The sequence below is a fragment of the Lynx canadensis genome, chromosome B3 (genome assembly GCF_007474595.2).
Source record: "Lynx canadensis isolate LIC74 chromosome B3, mLynCan4.pri.v2, whole genome shotgun sequence".
NCBI lineage: Eukaryota > Metazoa > Chordata > Mammalia > Carnivora > Felidae > Lynx > Lynx canadensis.
In genome coordinates this window covers 39,948,673-39,966,881 of record NC_044308.2, presented here as the reverse complement: position 1 = coordinate 39,966,881, position 18,209 = coordinate 39,948,673, and the positions used below count along the sequence as shown (strand labels likewise).

The window sequence follows — 18,209 nt, the reverse complement described above, 5'->3', positions numbered from 1 at the left end:
TTGGGTTGTTTCCAGTTCTTTCCTGCAGTTACAAATAATACTGCAGCAAATGCCCTTGAACATTTATCTTGGCCCTATCACTGCTATTATTTGTGTGAAGGTTCTGCAAAATGGAGTTATTGAGTGTAAAGTATATGTACACTTAAAAAAAATTCTGATAGCTCTTTTTCAAATTGTCTCAATATCTGGTCCCATCCCCCATCCCCACTGCATTTGTTTTCACAACTCTGCTGCTTCTTTGTACTTTTTTTTTTTTTAATGAACTTTAGTATCATTTTGCAAAGTATTATCTGGCCTTGTTTTTGAATTAATGCAGAGATGAATCAGCCACCATGTCTGCCTTGAGAAATTCAGTCTGGCAGGGATGTGGGCAGGAAAAGCGGTATAGTGGGATGGTGGTAGCTGCAAAATAAACAGTCACCCCATCAAGGCTATAGGTCTGGTATGGAAGGCTGGACCATGTGCTCTGGGAGCCCCCAGGAAAGAGCAGCATTCAGGGTCTGAGGCAATCAGGTAGGCTTCTATGGAAGAGGTTTCCTGCCTAGCCTTTGCACTGGTTACAGAGAATTATCTAGAACACTGACTCATTGAATGCTCACAGTAGCCCTTAGCATTATTATCTCCATCTTCCAGATGAGGAAACTGAGGCCTGGAGAATGAAGGTCTTGCCTAGCTCCAGCCTCTGAGCTCTTAACTTCCCTTTTCCTCTCTCATCACTGTGCTTCCACTATCATCCCACCAGCCCCAGCCTCTCCTGCCCGGACTCTGAGCCATGCTGGCAGGGCAGGCAGAGCCCTGGGTCTTTAGCACTGCTTCTGGACACTGCCTGTGGTTGGGTGACCTTCTGACAGAGGCTGAGACGCAGACCCCATGTGCCCAGGTGGCACCCTGCCCCACCCTGCAGCCCATGTCACGCCGCGCTGCCTCACTTCCCAGCATGCAACACCCTATCATCCCAGCCCTCCTCCAGGGAAACACCTCTCAGAAATTGGGCCTTTAGAAGTTCTTCTGGGTGAAGCATTTGCTCCATGCTGCAGTGTTCTAAATGCCCATTACTCTGACAGGAGCCCATAGTCAGTTGCCAAACTTTCTATTTCAATAGCGTTATTGTATCTTTTCGCTCAGGTGAATGAAGGCCTGAGGCTCTCTGAGAGGCCCTTAGTGAAGGGGTAAGTCAGGGGACGGGGAATTAAACATGCAATTCCCCCTTCGGTCCTTACATCCCTGCAACTCTGCCCCCCTTTCACCCGCCCCCAAGGACCTGCACCTCGATTCTGGGGAAAGCCTCAGAAAACAGAGCAGCAGCCAGTAGGCGTGAAGGACCAGCTCCGAGAGACTCGGAGCTGGCGGGCGGGAACCCGCTTCTCCGCGTGGAGCGTCCTCCTTGGCGGGCGGACCCAGCCAACCTCAGGTCAGACTACCGCCCCGTCATCCCCGGCAGCTCCCTCCTCACGCCACTCTGGCTTCTGTCACGCTGGTGCCCGTGGTGGGGGCCCACTAAGGTGCGCACACCCGAGGCAATGAAAGTATTCACCGCCAGCAGCTCTTGGCCGGCTCTGGTTCTCCCGCGTGTAGACCACAGGAACGGCAGTCGGACGAGCTGCACAGCTGCAGAAGCGACGTGCGCGTCCTCTGCGTGCTTCCCACGTCTGGCTCCTCCGCCCCGGAGTACGTGACTACGCTTGAGGTTTTCCTCCAAAACGCTTTCCTACCCCCGCGAGAGAGCGCCCCCTAGAGTCGGGGCGCCTCTGGGGACGCGACGGAAGAGACGTTCTTGGCCTCGCCTGGGGGCTACAGTGCCCTGTGGATCACCGAGTTAGCCTTCGGAGAGAGGCACCCCTGGATTCCAAGCTCAACTCCCCTGTTCGCAGTGTGCCCCTGGGCAAGTCATTAACCTCTCTGAACCTCACTTGCCTTGTCTGTAAAATGGAGCTTAGATTTACTAGTTCTTGCCTCACAGGATTGTCCGGATGATTCAGTGGGACGAGGTGGAGGGTAGAAAGCAGGGAGATAATAATTATCACGGTGATGAGTCACTCAGTATGTGCCGGGGACTGCTTTAGGCGGTTTGAAATGACCCTATAAAAAAGTATTATCCAAAGATGAAGAAATCTAGGGAAGAAATTGAGATGTAGTGATTTGCCCAAGGTCACACAGCTAGAGAGTGGCAGAGCTGGAACTAGCCTCAGGAAGACATGAGTACACAAGTGTTGGGAAGTGTGGGTGGGGTCCAAGGTTTGTAAGTTGAGGGGCTGCCCAGGGGCCTGAAAAAGAAAACAGCCCTGGCTTCCTTTGGGTCCTTAATCAATGCTTTCTTTTTCTAATGAATTATTCATCCCATCTTAGTATGATGCTTGCGTGGGCAGGGAACTAAAAGACCATCCAGGCCTATTTCCTTATGAGGAAATGGGGAGACTTTTCCAGGGTCACACGGATGGGCACTGCAGAACAGCACTGGAGCCCAGTTCTAACCTTGTGCTGCCTCCCCCTACCCTTCCCCTCTGGGTAAGCAACACTCAAACTACCCACTCAGTACTGGCACCTCTCCAGGGGCTGCCCACTGGCCACTCCTCACCCTACTTGGTCAGAACCTTCTGCCATCACCCTTCTCTTCTTTTTCCCAGGCATTCCAGGCCTCTCTCCCCCAACAGGGCTGATGTTCTAAGCAGAGAGACCAGTGCAGCCTCTGGCTTCCACGTGCTGGCACATGACCAGTAAATATTTTGCCGTTGCGTCTGTGTGTGCTCGCGCGAGTATCTTCTTTCTTTTGTTAGAATGGAGCTAGCTATGGTAGCTACACTTATGGTGAGCATAGCATAACTTATAAACTTGTCCAAGGGTGCCTGGGTGGCTCAGTTGGTTAAGCATCTGACTTTGGCTCAGGTCATGATCTCGCAGTTTGTGAGTTTGTGTCGGGCTCTGTGTTAACAGCTCAGAGCCTGGAAGCCTGCTTCGGATTCTGTGTCTCCCTTTCTCTCTGCCCCTCCCCCACTCGTTGTCGTTCTCTCTCTCTCTCTCTCTCTCTCTCTCTCTCTCTCTCTCTCAAATATAAATAAACCTTACAAAAATTCTTTTTAATTAAAAAAAATAAACTTGTCTAAACTTGCCAAATCATGATGTTGTTCATCTGAAACTAATGTAACACTGTGTGTCAGCTAAACTATACTCAGAAAAAAGAAAAAAGAAAGGAAAAGAGAAAGAGAAAGAAAGGGGCTAGCATAATATACAGCAAGTGATTCCCAGTGTCATTTTTGGGTATATGAATTGTGGGTATAGTTTTCCTTGTTTAAAGCTGTACTTTAAATTTTCTTTGATAATGAACAAACGTTTCTTCATTAATAAGACAGGAAATAAAAATTGTTTTAAAATTCTTTTAAGGAAAAGGCCAACAATCATAAAGAAAGTGAGCTAGAAATAAGAACAGATTGTCCTCGGGGGGCCTGGGTTGCTCAGTTGTTTGGGTGTCCTACTCTGTCTCAGGTCATGATCTCACAGTTTGTGGGTTCGAGCCCTGAGTCAGGCTCTGTGCTGACGGCTCAAGGCCTGGAGCCTGCTTCAGATACTGTGTCTTCCTCTCTGCTTCTCCCCTGCTCACATTCTGTCTCTCTCTCAAAAATAAATAAATGTTAATTAAAAAAAAAAAAGAACAGATTCTTCTCAGGAAAAAAATGAAAATAGTTCTTAAACATAGACAAGATAACCAACTTTGCTCAAAACACAAATTAAAATTACATGGAGTTACCATTTTTTACCTATCATATTGGCAAAAATCTGAGTTTGACAGCATGTTCTGTTGGGAAAGCTGTGAGGAAACAGGCACTCTCATACATTGCTGATAGAGTGCAAAATAGTACAGATTCCATGGAAGGGATTTGGCAATTGCTAGCAAAATCACATGTGCGTTTACCCTTTAACACAGCAACCCCGCTTCTAAGAATAGATCCCATAGATGCGCTGGTAAAAAAAAAAAAATGCCAATGATACATGCATGAGGCTATTCATTATAACTATTGTAATAGCAAAAGATTGGAAATAGGGCACGTATCCATCAGCAGGGACTGGTTGACTAAGCCACACAATGAAGGACTCGGGCTGCAAAAAGAATGAGGAAGATCGCGACATACCCCTGCAGACAGATCACCCTGGTGGGTTCTATGAATAAAGCAATGTGGGTGTCCACAGTAGGCAAATCTGTAGAGACAGAAAGTAGGTTAGTGGTTGCCGGGGCCATGGTGGCAGCAGTAGTGGGATAACAAGAGCTATAAGGTACGGTGTTTCTTTTTTGGGTGATGAAAATGTTCTGAAATTGAATGGTGATGATAATACAACTCTGAACAATACTAAAAGCCATTGGAATGAACACTTAAATGGGTGACTTGTATGGTCTCAATAAAGCTGTTCAAAAAAAGGCAAGGTGAGACAATTGTATATAGTATGCTATCGTAGGAAAGGGAGAAAAATATATGTTTACATCATGTTACATATACGTATATATGATTGAATTAAACAATATAAGGGTAAGCAACAACAACAAAAAAGTTTATTGTAGTCCATTAGGATTCAGTTGGAGAGCAAAATCACTCTGACATTACAGGATAGGGATTTTCTTTTCTCTTTTTTTTTTTAGGATGCAGACTTTCTTAATAGTAATTTGCTTTGCACAGTTGTGGAAGGAGCTGGCAAAGATAGTGACTGCAAGGGGGAGTTGGGGGATCAGAGGAGTCACTAGCAAGCCAATATGAGAAACCAAGTATGTCCAGCTGCCCAAACGATTACAGGGGAAGCTGCAGGGAGGTCTATAGGAAGCTCTTTCCTCAATAGAAGATGCCTCTCGGTCTGCTTCTGAGCATCTGTGGTGGCCTAGGGCCACTGTTGGTCAGTAGGGCCATCAAGTGGGAAGAAAAGCTAGACGTGAATGAAGGAGAGCAAGAACCAGCTGGAAGCTGCTGGTCTATGACAACTGACCATGACAACCTTCACAGACTTGACTTTGAAACTATATAAATATTTTACATATTATAAACAAAATTAACATTTAAAAAAAGCAAAAATGAAAGAGACCTATGCATTTTTTTTTCAAACCTATGCACATTGAGTTGGTGGCATACCCACACAGGAACTATTCCAAGTGACTTCAAAATAGTGATGTGATTATATGCCCCTAGTGGGATATATCCAAATGACAAGACAAACTTTTATACATTTTTTTACTTGCAAGTAATCTCTACACCCAACATGGGCTCGAACTCACAACCTCAAGACCAAGAGTGGCATGCTCTACCAGGCACCCCAACAAGACAAACTTAAAAATACCTAAACAGTTTTTAGGAATCGTGTTGTTGTTTTCTATGCTGGAATTGTTATTCTCAGACTGTTGTGAGTACTTTATAGGTAAAGTGAATGAGGAATTATGTTGGAGTCACTGAGAAGTGGGACTTCCAACATGGGAGAAAGAAAATACAGATGTAATTTTGATAATGTTAGGTAAAACCCTGTTGTCTTGAATTTGAGCTTATATTCAGTCATGAGTATGAATGCATTTCATCAGGAATGATAAATGATGCATTTTATCAGGAAACAAATGAAACATTTCCTAGCTCTATCCACTGAAAGGTCCTAGAAATAAGACCAACCCAGTAGCAGTGACCATCTCTAGAGCCCAGACTGGTCTCTAAAAATCTTTCCCATTAAAGGACCCAAGACTCCCTGGAGAGATGGCTGATTCCAGGTCTGGTGAGAGGAATGTGCTAGATGAATCTGGAGTATCTTGTCACACCAGAAGCAGGGAAGCTGACTATGGTTGAGGTAAAAAGGTTTAGGTGCCAGTTGGCCAAAGAGGACATAATTTGAGCATCAATAAGGAAAATAACTTCAATGGATAAAGCACATTGAATATGGTTGAATATGAATTTACTTCAAAATAATGCAGGGGAGGGCGCCTGGGTGGCTCAGTCCATGAAGCTTCAGACTTCAGGTCATGATCTCACGGTTCATGGGTTCGAGCCCCGCGTCAGGCTCTGTGCTGAGAGCTCAGAGCCTGGAGCCTGCTTCAGAATCTGTGTCTCTCTCTCTGCCCCTCCCCTGCTCATGCTCATGCTCTGTCTCTCAAAAATAAGTAAACATTAAAAAAATTTTTCAAAATAGTGCAAGGGAGAGAAGGAAGTTAGGATTGTTAACAGCTAAATCTGGATGATAGGTATATGAGGATTATTATATCATTCACTCTACTTTTATGTATATTTGAAATTTTCTATAGTAAAATTTTGTGTTTTTTTTTTTTTTTACAAAATTCCTGTCTCTTAGATAAGGCAAATATGGCAAAATATTAATATGTGGTACTATTCCTTCAACTCTTCTGTAAGTTTGAAATTTTTCTAAGTAAAACATTAGGAGAAAAAAATCGTCTCTTTGTCTTGATCCTTTTATCTCAGCTAGAGGCCTCACAGCTCAGACCTCGGGGCCCCAGGAACCACTCTGAGCAGTTCTTTGGAACTGAGAGAAGTCTTATGGTCACCGAGCACCAAATGGAGCAGCCCCCAAACCCAGCAAGGTCAGAGCGAGGAGTAAAATCTAGGAGTCTTTGGACTCCTTCTAAATGTTGCTTGGGGCACTTAGAACTTCAAATCTACATGTCAGAGCTTCCATCAACTGAGTTGTGTGCTATTAAGACTTGCCTTCTACTGACCCTCTCATTGTCCTTCCCTCTCTCCCCATGATTTAGTGGTGAATAGAAGTAATTAAAGAAGTAGAGGAGGGGGCACCTGGCTTCCTTAGTCAGTGGAGCCTGGGATTACTCTTTAAGCCTCATGTTGGGTATAGAAATTGCTTTAAAAAAAAAAGGGTGGGGCTGGTAAATAACAAGCAAGTAGACAAATAAATATTCACATGGCATGTTCAAAAGTATTAAACTATAAGTCTTTACAGCGTCTGAAGGAGGTGACTGGCTGCTTGTGGACACCCCATAGGGCTGTTGGGGTGATGGGGAAGATCCCAGTGGCAGGACTAGCTGAGCAGACAAAATTATTCTATATGAAAATTCAGGCTGTGCAGTGAACATTTGGACATTACAAACAGAGAATCTGATTAGAAGAGAAGCAGAGATTTGGGAGAAATGGGGGCCCCACTGGAATCAGTAGACCTTTGGGGAAAGAGATACTGAAGTATGGCTTTCAGGAAGTTTGGCTGTGTCTTGTTAAAAAAATGAAAAATCAACTGAGTAAAGTTTAAGATCTAATTGGCTTTCTTAAGCGCTTCGAGAATCAAACCACAGCTCATCTAGCGCATAGAGGGGAGCTCCTGAGGAGTGCTACAAAAGGGAAGGTTTTTATAGGAAGGAGGATGGGACAAGAAATTATTAGCAAAAGAAAAGAAAGGATTGTTCCAGGCAAGGAGAGGGCTCCTGTGACGGATTACCTCATTGGTGCTGACCAGAAAATTCCTGGCTGACCAGTTAGGACTACGTTTGGGGGGGGGGGGGGGACATCAAAATTGCACTTAGGTATTAAGCTCCTGTTTGGTGACTTGGCCTAGCATAAGTGACACCATCTTGGACCTGCGATTTTCTTTTTAACAGTCTGAACTGTCCTGAATTCCCTGCCACTTTAAAAATAATGACTTGCATTATTTTTCAAGGCTTTGGACCAGACGAGTGTTTCTTTTGTGCGTGAAATGACAGGGCAATGAACTCTGAGTAGGAATAGGTAGACCCAGCTTGTTTTTTTTTTTTTTTTTATCTTTTTTTAATCTTTATTTATACATATGTATACGTGTATATATATGGTTTTTTTGGTTTTTTTTTTTGTTTTTTTTGAGAGAGAGAGCGTGCGCGTGCGGGGTGGAGGGGCAGAGAGAAAGACACAGAATCCGAAGCAGGCTCCAGGCTCTGAGCTGTCAGCACAGAGCCCAATGCAGGGCTCAGACTCATGAACTGTGAGATAGTGACTGAGCCAAAGTCAGATGCTTAATCGACTGAGCCACCCAGGTGCCCCGTCCCAGTGTTATTTGTGAGTCACAGAATTACAAATTGTAGCTGTGTCCTGGAGGAAAAGGCTGCTATGAGAGGAACAGTGAGGGTAGTGGTGGCACAACTAACATTGGGAAATTGACACTTAGGCCAGTCAAAAAATGACAAAGAGCTAGTCATGGAAAAGGAATGGGGAAGAATTGTTCCAAGTAAAAGGAAATGGTAAGTGCAAAGCTCCTGAGGCAGGGCAGAGAAAATTTCATTCTACTGAAGGAACTTTAGCAAGTTTAATTGTTTTTTTTCCTCCCCCAGAAAGAGGACTTCAACTACCTCCCTTTGACTCCATCTGTTCTTGATTGATTGATTTGTTGATTAAGTTCTTTCCAGTTTATCTCTTAACTCAGGCAAAAGACCCTGCAGGCAAAGCATCCGGTGAACCAAAACCACCCCCTCAAGCAATAGGGACTGCTCGAGCCAGCGTGACTGACCCCAGGACAATGATGGACCTGACCTGTACTGCCCACCTGCACGTACCCACCAACCTTTGTCCCACATTTTCCTTATACAATCCTGCAAGTATTTTCAGCGCTTTGGAGATGCTAGTCCGCTATCTTCCCGGTGTTGGCCTCACTGAAATAAATTCCTTTCTTGTTCCACCACCACTCGTCTCTCTGCCTTTGGATTTTGTCTGCAGCCATGGTCGGGCCTGGTCTGTCTGGGACCCCCAGAGCCATGTGCTCTTGCACACCTGTGCCTCAGTTACATGGGGATTGAAAAACATTGAAATGATGTGCGTCATTACTAAGCTACAAAAAGGCTAAAACGATATGTAGAGCTCCTAAATGACTCTAATTGACATTATTTTTCCACAGTCAAACCAGGTTTTCCATCTGTGTTTCCTCACTTTGATATTTCTTCATTATTTCTAGTCAGTGTTTAGGTCAATCATGTCCCCCTGTCACACACACTCACACGGGTCCTGGAGCCACCCCACATGCCCTACCCCAAGCTCCAGCAACTGTGTTCTGAGGCTCTCTCCCTATCCCTGTCAACTGTGCTGGTCTCTGATTTACCTCTTCTTGTCCTCTGACCCCACAGTCCCTAATGCTAAAGGGATGGAGGCAGCATGTATGTGTGGAACTGGGTACTGTCTTCTTTGAGAATGACCTGGGGGTCACCAGAGTGAGTGAGTGCGTGGGGGAGGATGGGTGGGGGGGTTAGGCTGAAGACTGGAGAAGCAGAGTGAAAATGGGCTCTGCATACCCTCAGAGACAGGAAAAAGACAGAGCCAGGGTTTGGTTCCCCCAAATATCTCCCTCCAAATATTCCCAAAGATAGAGCAGTGTGAACACCCAAGACTCTGCGGCCCTTGTCCAAAGTGGCCCACTGGATTTTGCATCTTACTCTCTTGCTCATATAACCTTGGTTATTTAAAACTTTAAAAAATATTTATTTATTATTGAGAGACAGAGAGAGAGAGAGAGAGAGCACACTCACCCATGCACACACACACGTAGAGGAGGGGCAGAGAGACAGGGACAGAGGACTGGAAGATGGCTCTGCACTGATAGCAGAGAGCCGGATGCAGGGCTTAAACTCATGAACTGTGAGATCATGAACTGAGCCAAAGTCGGACACTTAACCAACTGAGCCACCCAGGCGCCCCAACCATTTTTATGTTTTAATAAAAATGCAACTTTTCTATCCTCTTCCGGGCATCATGTAAAATTGAAGTCCTGACCGTGGTTTCTGTGGCCCTCGTTCACCACCGTGTATCCCAAGATATGAGCATCCTTGTTTGAGATGCAGAAAGCAGCAGCCACTTCTTTCTGCTGGCCCAGGGCAGTGGATATCATAGATGGCAGGTGGACAGTCATGCCAGCCAACTGCTCCCTGGCACTTCTGCATCCATCTGGGAAGCCAGGGCTTAGAGAGTGACTGACTGCCTGCTGTCTGTGCTTTGACTCCATCAGAGTCCTCTCCACCTGCCAGATGCTCCTGCTCTGGCTCTTGAATCAGACCACCCTGGCTCCAGCATTTACCCATGTGAGGAAGGGAGAGTTATTTACCCTCTTGTGCTTCAGTTTCTCTTCCATAAAATGGTAATGCCCATTTCATATAGGGTGGTTTTGGAGACAAAATGAGATAATTCACACAACGTGCTTAGCTTGAGGCTCATTAATTATTAGCTATTTTCATTATGTTATTTTTCAAAAGCCATCCCCAATACTTCCTCCTCCAGGAAGCCCTCCTGAACTACACTAACGACTAAAATATATTCTTCCTTCTCTGATCCCAGAACTAGTAACAGCTGTTTGCCTTGGGGTAGAGATGCCTGGGACTTCACTATCCCTAAATCTAAAAGGGCTGTAAATGCCTTAAAGCCAAAAAGGCAAAGAAGAGAAGACATGGACAGTCCCTCAGGGGTCTGATATGCCACCCATTCTGATGTTTAATGTGTATCTTTCTGTTTGTGTCTTTTCAATCTGTGTTGTCTTGTGTGCATGCATTTATTGGTATTGTATTAAGGGTCTCATTGGGTTCTTCTACTTTTTCAGCTCAGCACTGGATGTTTGTTTGAATCCCCGTTGCTATGAACACACCTGGTTGTAGAGGCTGCTTTCAGGTAACAGACTTGAGCAATGGAAATTTGAGCAAGGCAAAAGGACCCACAGTGACCACCAAGCTGAATACAAACAGGCTCATTAAGTGACCCACCTCGAAACAGCCCTAAATGACCAATGGGTTACTTGTATACAACCAGGCACAGTTACCAAAAAAGGGGAAAATTCCATATATTCCCATACTCCCTCACTCCACCCTATAACTATACCCTCCCTGCCCATCGCCTTGTTGCAGTCTCTCCTTTGTTGTCCTGCCCCGTGCTCCCTTGCAGTGTATCCAAGAAACTTCTATCTCTTTTGTTCTGCCTTGAGTGAATTCTTTCATGGTCTGTGCCCTCAGCCCCCACCCAAACCGGAGGCCTCACACTGATATCTCTGGTTGTATACTACCACATTTTACCCATCCACTCCCTCAATGCTGACCCTCAAGTCACCTCCAACTCCCAGCAACCACAAAACAACAACACAGCAAAGAACATCCTTTTACATGTCCTTTTCTGAGGCTGTAAGAGAAAGAGCTGCATTTTAGGGCCAAAGTTCGCTGTGTTTAGTTTCCCTCATTACTGCCAGACTGTTTTTCCAGAATGGTTGCCCCAGGGTACTCCCACCAGCAGTCCACCTGACTGTCACAGCTCCTCATTCCCCTACCTACCAACATCTACCTTTCTAATTTTGCCAGTCTAATTGAAAATTATATTTCATTGTCATTTTAACTTGTATTTTTCTGATCATAAATAATCTGACCATCTCTTCATATGCTTACAGGCTTGCTGGGGTGTCTGTGCCTTAAATGCCCGCCTAAGCCCTTGAAGTCTTTTAGCTTCTCCGGGCAGCTGAGCAGGCTCCAGAGTCTTGAGGATGGGGCCTGCCAGAGGCCTTGCACGAATGTCCAGGCCCTGGAGGCTGGGACAATCTCCCCCCGCCCCCAACCACGGGGACCTGCAGAGCCCAGAGTGGCCCCGACCCCCCAGACTTGGATGTGAAAGGCGCGGGGCCATCGGCATGGGATGTCGAGGGAGCTCCAGGAGGCACCTGCAGCCTGGTCGGGGATGGGGACGGGGGTAGGTGATGTGCAGCTGCGCCCACATCATGCTCAAGGGCCAGGAGGGACCGAAGGGTCTGGAGCAGCGGCTTTCGCGCGCACCCTGGCGCTCCTGGGAACCCATGCCCTTCGACCCCAACTCAGCGCCCCCTTCCCTCCGCTCGCGGCGCCGCGCCCAGGCGGACGCGCGGCGGGCGGCGGGCGGTGGGGCAGAGGTGCGCGCCCGGGCTGCGGAGCGGCGGCATGGAGGAGCCCCCGGCGTGGGAGAACGACGGCCGTGAGTCAGCCGCGCCGCGGGACCCGGGGGCGGGCGCGGGCAGAGCCCAGAGGATCCCCGAACCCCCGCGGGGAGCGACCAAGCCTGCGATTGGCGCTGTCCTCGTGGCCACCTCGGTCGTGGGCTTCTTTGTGGCGCCCAGAGGAACGCACACCGGGGTGGGGGGAGCATTGGCTGCGCGTCTGGGACTTGGCGGCGCCATCGGTCCCGAGAGCAGGGAGCTGCTGCGGTGGAGACATTAGCTAGAAATAAGATGGTTATGCGATCCTTTATTGAGTACTTACTTTGTGTGCCGGGAAGAGCCAGGACAGGCATGTTATTTGATCTTCACAGAGGCCCTATGGGTAAGACATATTGTTATCGCCATTTTGCAGAAGAGAAAGCTGAGGCCCAGGGTGATTAAATAAGTTACCCAAGGTCACACAGCCGTTAAGTGGTAGAAATGCTGAAGGCCCCAGCTCTGCCAGAATGTTGAGATTGGTTGGGGAATGAAGACCATAGAAGATGGGGAAAATGAAACCCACAGGAGGGGAGCTGTGGTGTGCTGCAGGTGGGATGAGGGCACCTGAGAGTCTTGCTCAAGGAGTGTGCTCAGTGCCAGTGTCTCTGGGCCGGACAGCATCTATGTGGGCATCAGCCAGCCTGGGAGGCTTTGGCTGCACACGCTGGGAGGGGGAGAGAGAAAGATTGTGCCAATGTCCTCACACTGGGTTAAGGGGCTCTATCAAGGTGCTGTTTCAAAGGGTGCAGGGTTCTGCCTGGGTCAGAGGATCTCTTGAACCCACCCTCAAAGAATGTACAGCAATGGAGCATTAGTGTGTGGGGGAGGGAATTCTGGGCAGACCATGCTTCATGGGGAAGGTCTCCCAGGCCAGGGTACAGTGTATATTTGATGTGGCCAGAAAGAGGATGCATGGGTTGAGGTGGATGGTAAAGAGATTAGGGTTGATTTCACTGGGGTCATGCAGGGTCTGCTTGCTCCCATTCAGACCCTTGGCTGTTTGCTGACACAAGCCACTAAAAGGCCACCTGTAGGCTTCCACTAAGAGAAAGGGAGTCAGAGCTGGAAGGGATCTCTACAGATACCTTTCTTCACCCTTCTGCAGTTTTACAACCAAAGAAACCAAGGCCTCTGAGGGTCACATGGCTAGCCTTAGGAACCTGCTGCTAGAAAGTAGCAGACTGGTATCAGTCTAGCAGCTGCTAGACTAGTAGCAGCTAGAAAGAAGCAGATCCCCAGCTTCTCTAAACTCACATCTAAAGTGCCAGCTTTTTTCCTGAACTTGGATCATGGTGTTGTTCAGCCAAGAGGTTAAGGAAACAAAAGCTCAGGACCCAGTGCTTTTGGAGGTGTTTGAGATCTGAGAAGGGTTCTTCCAGAAGAGCCCTCTTCTCACCTTTAAGAAAGGCATCCCCTTTGGGGGTGGGAAAGCTAGCAGTGGAGACCACACTTGGAAGGTGGTGTTTTCCCCACTCCCCTGCAATATTGACCTGAAGCTGCCTCTCCCTCAAAGCCTCTTTCCTTCCATTTACTTGAGCTTGTGGTTTGATTTTCCAGGGGACTAATGAGTCTTAATTGGGACAGCATCTTATGGTTCCAATGCCTGTGAAGAGTTTTAATGATTTGTATGTCACTCATTCATTCAACAAATGTGTGCCAAGGCCTGAATTTGGGGATTCAGCAATTAACAAATAAGACCTCCCCTGTCATGGGCTTATAATGGGGGAAGCGGACAGTAAACCTCATCAATATGTAAGTATAGCATATGTCTGTGGTGAGGGGTGCTATAGAGAAAAATAATGCAGGGGGGCAGGTAGGAAAGGTGCTTTCTTTGGTTGGGATTTCACAGGCTTAGAGAGCCCTGAGTGAAGGAGGCCCTGCCACTTCCATGTCTTTGGCCACCAGAATCTATTCTCTGACCCCTTTGCCTTGGAGAAATAATAGTGATGATGATGATGATGGCTCTATTTGCCAGATACCATGCTAGGGGCTTTTCACATCTTATATCTAATCATTACAATAACCCTACAGGGTGGCACACATTCCCCATTTTGCAGATGAGGGAACTGAGGCACAGGATAATTAAGTAACTCAAGTCACATGGCCGGGAAGTGACTCAGAGCTGAACTTAGGGCCATGTGATCGCCCAAGGGCAGCAGCTCCAAGGTCCTTAGGTTTTATCTATGAGGCCCAGGAAAGCACAAGACCCTCTCCCATATCTGGAAAGCAAATTGATGGCAGGCCTGTCACCTCAGTGCTTTCCAGCCTTCTCTAACAAGTCACTGGCCACCTGTCCCTGGATACACCAATGGGCTAGATCTGGACATTCACATTGGACCAAACGTGTAGGATGATGTGGGTTTGGGGGCAATCAAACCACAGATTACCTGCCCTGTGATGACTGTGCAAAGGGCCAGCAAATATTTGTGCCTTGTGCTAGTGTATCTAAACCTTTCTGGAGGAGGGACAGGTATCTATTAGTCTGAGGATTTTTGTGTCACTGATAGAAGCAGAATCTTATGGGTTCTTCCTTATGCCCAGCTTTGGGCCTGCTGTGAGCTGTAGGTGGATCAGCAAGGGTCAGATGTGGCCAGGGCCCCAAGGAGCTTGCAGTCCAGCCAAGGACACCAGACATCCTCACAAGACAAGAGCAGTCAGGATGACAGCAGTGTGGGGGTCTGGTGAGAGGTGCCCTGGACCACATCACCAGGCCTGGATCCTCCTGGCTTGGCCACCACCCCTCTGAGCAGAGCCCACCGCTGCCAATGGCAGGAGGCCAGCAGGGGGAGCTCTGAGGCTCCCTCTAGTCGGAGATGATGGTGCAGCATTGAGGCAAGAGGAGCCCTGAGAGAAGGCAAATCAGGGTGGGCCCCACAGCTGGGAGGCAACAGCTGGTTAGGATTGGGGATGAAGAGAGATGAGATGGAGGGACGAGGACAGAGAAGCCGGGTGATATGCCTCTGGCCTTGCCCGTGCCTGATGAAGTAGGTGGCTCAGTAAATCCTGGCTGCCTTCTTCACTGGACAAAGCCATAGAAAGGTAGTCATCAACTCCAGTGGGAATGAATTCCATTCCCTTCCTCAAGAGCTGCTCTTAGGGTCGTGAAAACTGGATGATGGGGCACCTCTGAGGGCCATGACAGGCACACACCTGGCTCCTGTAGATGGTCTTGCCGTGCTGTCCCATCTTTAGGGTTTTGCTGAGTCCTGGTTGTGTGGACATGGGTTGAGTTAGTGAAGAAAAGCAGCTTGTGTGGGGACGTCCCCTAAAAGGGGGGAGAGGCATTCCTGCCACCATTTCCAGCTGGAAGACCCCCTGTCTGGGACACGTTCAGGGCCAGGGAGGAGCTGTTCACCTCTCCTCTGTATGCAGTGTGGGGTGCTCTCCCCCTCATTCCATATCCCCTTTTCTGCCCCTAGTGCTTCCTCTGGAAAGGCAGCTCCATGAAGCTGCCCGTCGGAACAACATCGGAAGGATGAAGGAACTGATCGAGAGGAAAGTCAACATCAGGGCCAGAAACCAGGTTCGTAAAGGGGCTCTTCCAAATCAGGGTGCCTGGATAGGAATAGTGCCTGCATGATGACACTTCCACACAGGAGGAACAGTTCCTGGAGCCGGAGGCAGGAGCATTTGCATATGTTACTTGGGGGAGGCTCAGATCGTCCACTTTGGCTTAAGGTCTCTGAGGCCTCTCTGAAGTCAGGGATTCCTAGCCAGGCTTGGGCAATTTGAGAACTCACGCGCTCAATCCCCATCCCCCACCTGAAAGGCACACACAAGGAACAAAGGTTAGAGTCAGGAGGGCAGGGGGGTTGAAGGTCAGGAATCAGAGGCTGACAGATAGGCAGATAGGGGCAGAAGACTGGAGGGAGAAAGATGAAATGATGCCTATGGTCAGAAATCCAGGGGTTCAAGACCATGAAAGGCCAGACCAAGACAGGCTGAGCATGTGTGAGGAAGCAATTTAGTTTAGATCTCTGAGCGCCCACTATGGGCCCAGGCAGGTCCTGGGGGGGCTCAAAGACCAGACAGGGAGGCAGCCCACTGATCAGACCTCAGGGAAGGCTGCCGATGGGGTGATCTATAGCCCCGCTGGGGGAGGAGACAGAGAAAAGCCATTCCTTCTGATGGGGAGCCCTGGGGATAGTCCTGGGTGCCACTCAGGGTAGCTTTTCCCTACCTTGGGGCTTCTGGCTGCCAGGCTTGTCTTAGGGGGATGTCAGCCTGGGTGGGAGGTCAGCGGAGGCTGAAAGGGTTGGATGTAGGATTCCTGCATGCAGCAGAGGCTGCTCTGTCTGGGGTGACACGACAAGGGTATGACCTGGGTCTTCAGGGCCTGCCTGGGGCCCAGTAAGAGTAAGAGGAATTCCCAGGGATGTCTGATGTGCTCATCCACCTGTTTCCTGGTGGTCCTCACTCACCCCCTGAGAGGTGAGGAGGGCAGGAAGGATTAGTCCTATTTATAGATCAAGGCAGGCACAGACAGTCAACAAGTCACCTCAGGTCACACATTTCATGGATAATTGGAGCCTCAGTCTCAGCTCCTGGGCAAACACTTGCAAGGAAGCATGGACTTGTAGGATGATAGGATGCTAATGCCAGATTCATTCATTTACTTGTTTGTTTATTCATTCAATCCGTCAGTATTTCTGAAGGGCTTACTCTGTGCCGACACTGTGCTAGGTGCTGGGGACAGAGCAGAACTTGTGCAGATGGAGTCCCTGCCCTCTTGGAGTCCGGGTGGGGAGAACAGATATTAAACAATGTGTCTCATGAACAGTTGTTCCCACTGTGATTAAGTTGAGAGCATGTGGAGGGTCTGAGGGGGCCCCCCTACCTGTAGCAACCAGGGATTTTTGCAGGAGCCTGAGTGAAGACAGGAAGAGGGGATAGTGTGGGCAGAAGCCTTGAGGAAGGAAGACCACACAGAAAATTAGCATTTCCTTTTGTTGTTCCCTTATAAGCTAAAAACTGCAGGTCATGAGCTGGAGGAAGGAGGATTCCCCCAGTCCTGCTCACATGTGCTGAGGCCAAAGACCATGATGAACTTCCAGGGTAGTCTGACAAAGGGGTGGGGGACCAGGCCCCTTCAGCCCATTCTGAAGGAAGAAGGGGATTGACCCAGGTAGTCAGGGGCCCTCAGGGACTAGGACAATAATCCTCCGACTGGTGGCTGTCCAGCAGAGGGAGCAGCAGGAACAAAGACAGGCTGTGGGGGAGTAGTTTGGCATTTCTAAGCCGTGCCAGGCAGGGCCTCACAGGGCCTAGGGTTAGGAGTTTGTCCCAAGAGCAGTGGGAAGCTGTGCAGTTTTAGGTGAGAGACGGATGGGTCTAGTCACTGTGTTTGACTATGTTCATTTCAGCTGCTGTCATGTGGAGGAGGAGAAAGGGGCCTGAGTGGGGCTGGGGCCCTGCCCTCTTGTCACTAGAGCCAGCAAAGGCCCTTCCACCCTGCAGACCAGCTGAATTGCAGCTAAGGAAGTGGGAGGGGGTGGGGAGGTGGGCCAGGCAGGCAGCTGGTGCCTCACAGCTCTTCTCTCCCTCCTGGCAGGTGGGCAGGGTAGCCCTGCACTGGGCTGCGGGTGCAGGGCATGAGCAAGCTGTGCGGCTGCTCCTGGAGCATGAGGTTGCTGTGGACGATGAGGATGCGGTAAGGGACCCCTCATTCGGGTTAATATTTCCAAATGATCCTGAGATCATATTCTCTGCCTCTCTGCCTCTCTGCCTCTCCCCTCACCCCTCTCCCCTCAGTCTTCAAGGGCCAGTGACACTGCAATGATCCCAGTTTTCCCCTGTACAGCCATAAGGACCTCTCCATTTTCAAGAGCTTTTTAGTTCTCAGCCTTTCAGTCCCACATGATACCATGTGAACAGGGAGAGATATGGGCTGTAGAACAAATAATTGGGTGGATTGATAAAGGACTTTTTAGTAAAATACTCAGGAGGTAGGTCTCTCATGATATGCCACGGGACTCTGCTCTTTAACACTTTAACCAGAGACTGGAATGAAGACTAACAGTCTTACTAACAAATTGGCAGGTGACACATTGCCGAGAGAGAGCACTAAAGAATAACAGGGTCTAGGTTTGAGGAAAGGGCTGGGTCTGACAATGACATTTGACAGGGATACACTTAAGAATCTAAGCTTAGGGGCACGTGGGTAGCTCAGGGGATTGAATGTCCAACTCCTAATGTATTATTATTTTTAATTTTTTTAAATGTTTATTTATTTTTGAGAGAGAGAGAGCGAGAGAGAGAGAGCAGGGGAGGGCCAGAGAGAGAGGGAGACACAGAATCTGAAG

General features: G+C 48.4%; 1 protein-coding gene across 1 annotated transcript in view; it reads left to right on the top strand.

Annotated features, from left to right (window-relative positions):
* The first annotated feature begins 11,853 nt into the window (after window positions 1-11,853).
* The window catches only part of ANKDD1A (ankyrin repeat and death domain containing 1A), a 36,808-nt gene continuing 30,452 nt past the window's right edge, over window positions 11,854-18,209 (top strand). The window contains exons 1-3 of the mRNA XM_032593508.1: window positions 11,854-11,906; window positions 15,327-15,430; window positions 17,459-17,557. Coding sequence (XP_032449399.1) covers window positions 11,873-11,906; window positions 15,327-15,430; window positions 17,459-17,557 — 237 coding nt within the window. The 5' untranslated portion in view covers window positions 11,854-11,872. The remainder of the gene's footprint in view (window positions 11,907-15,326; window positions 15,431-17,458; window positions 17,558-18,209) is intronic.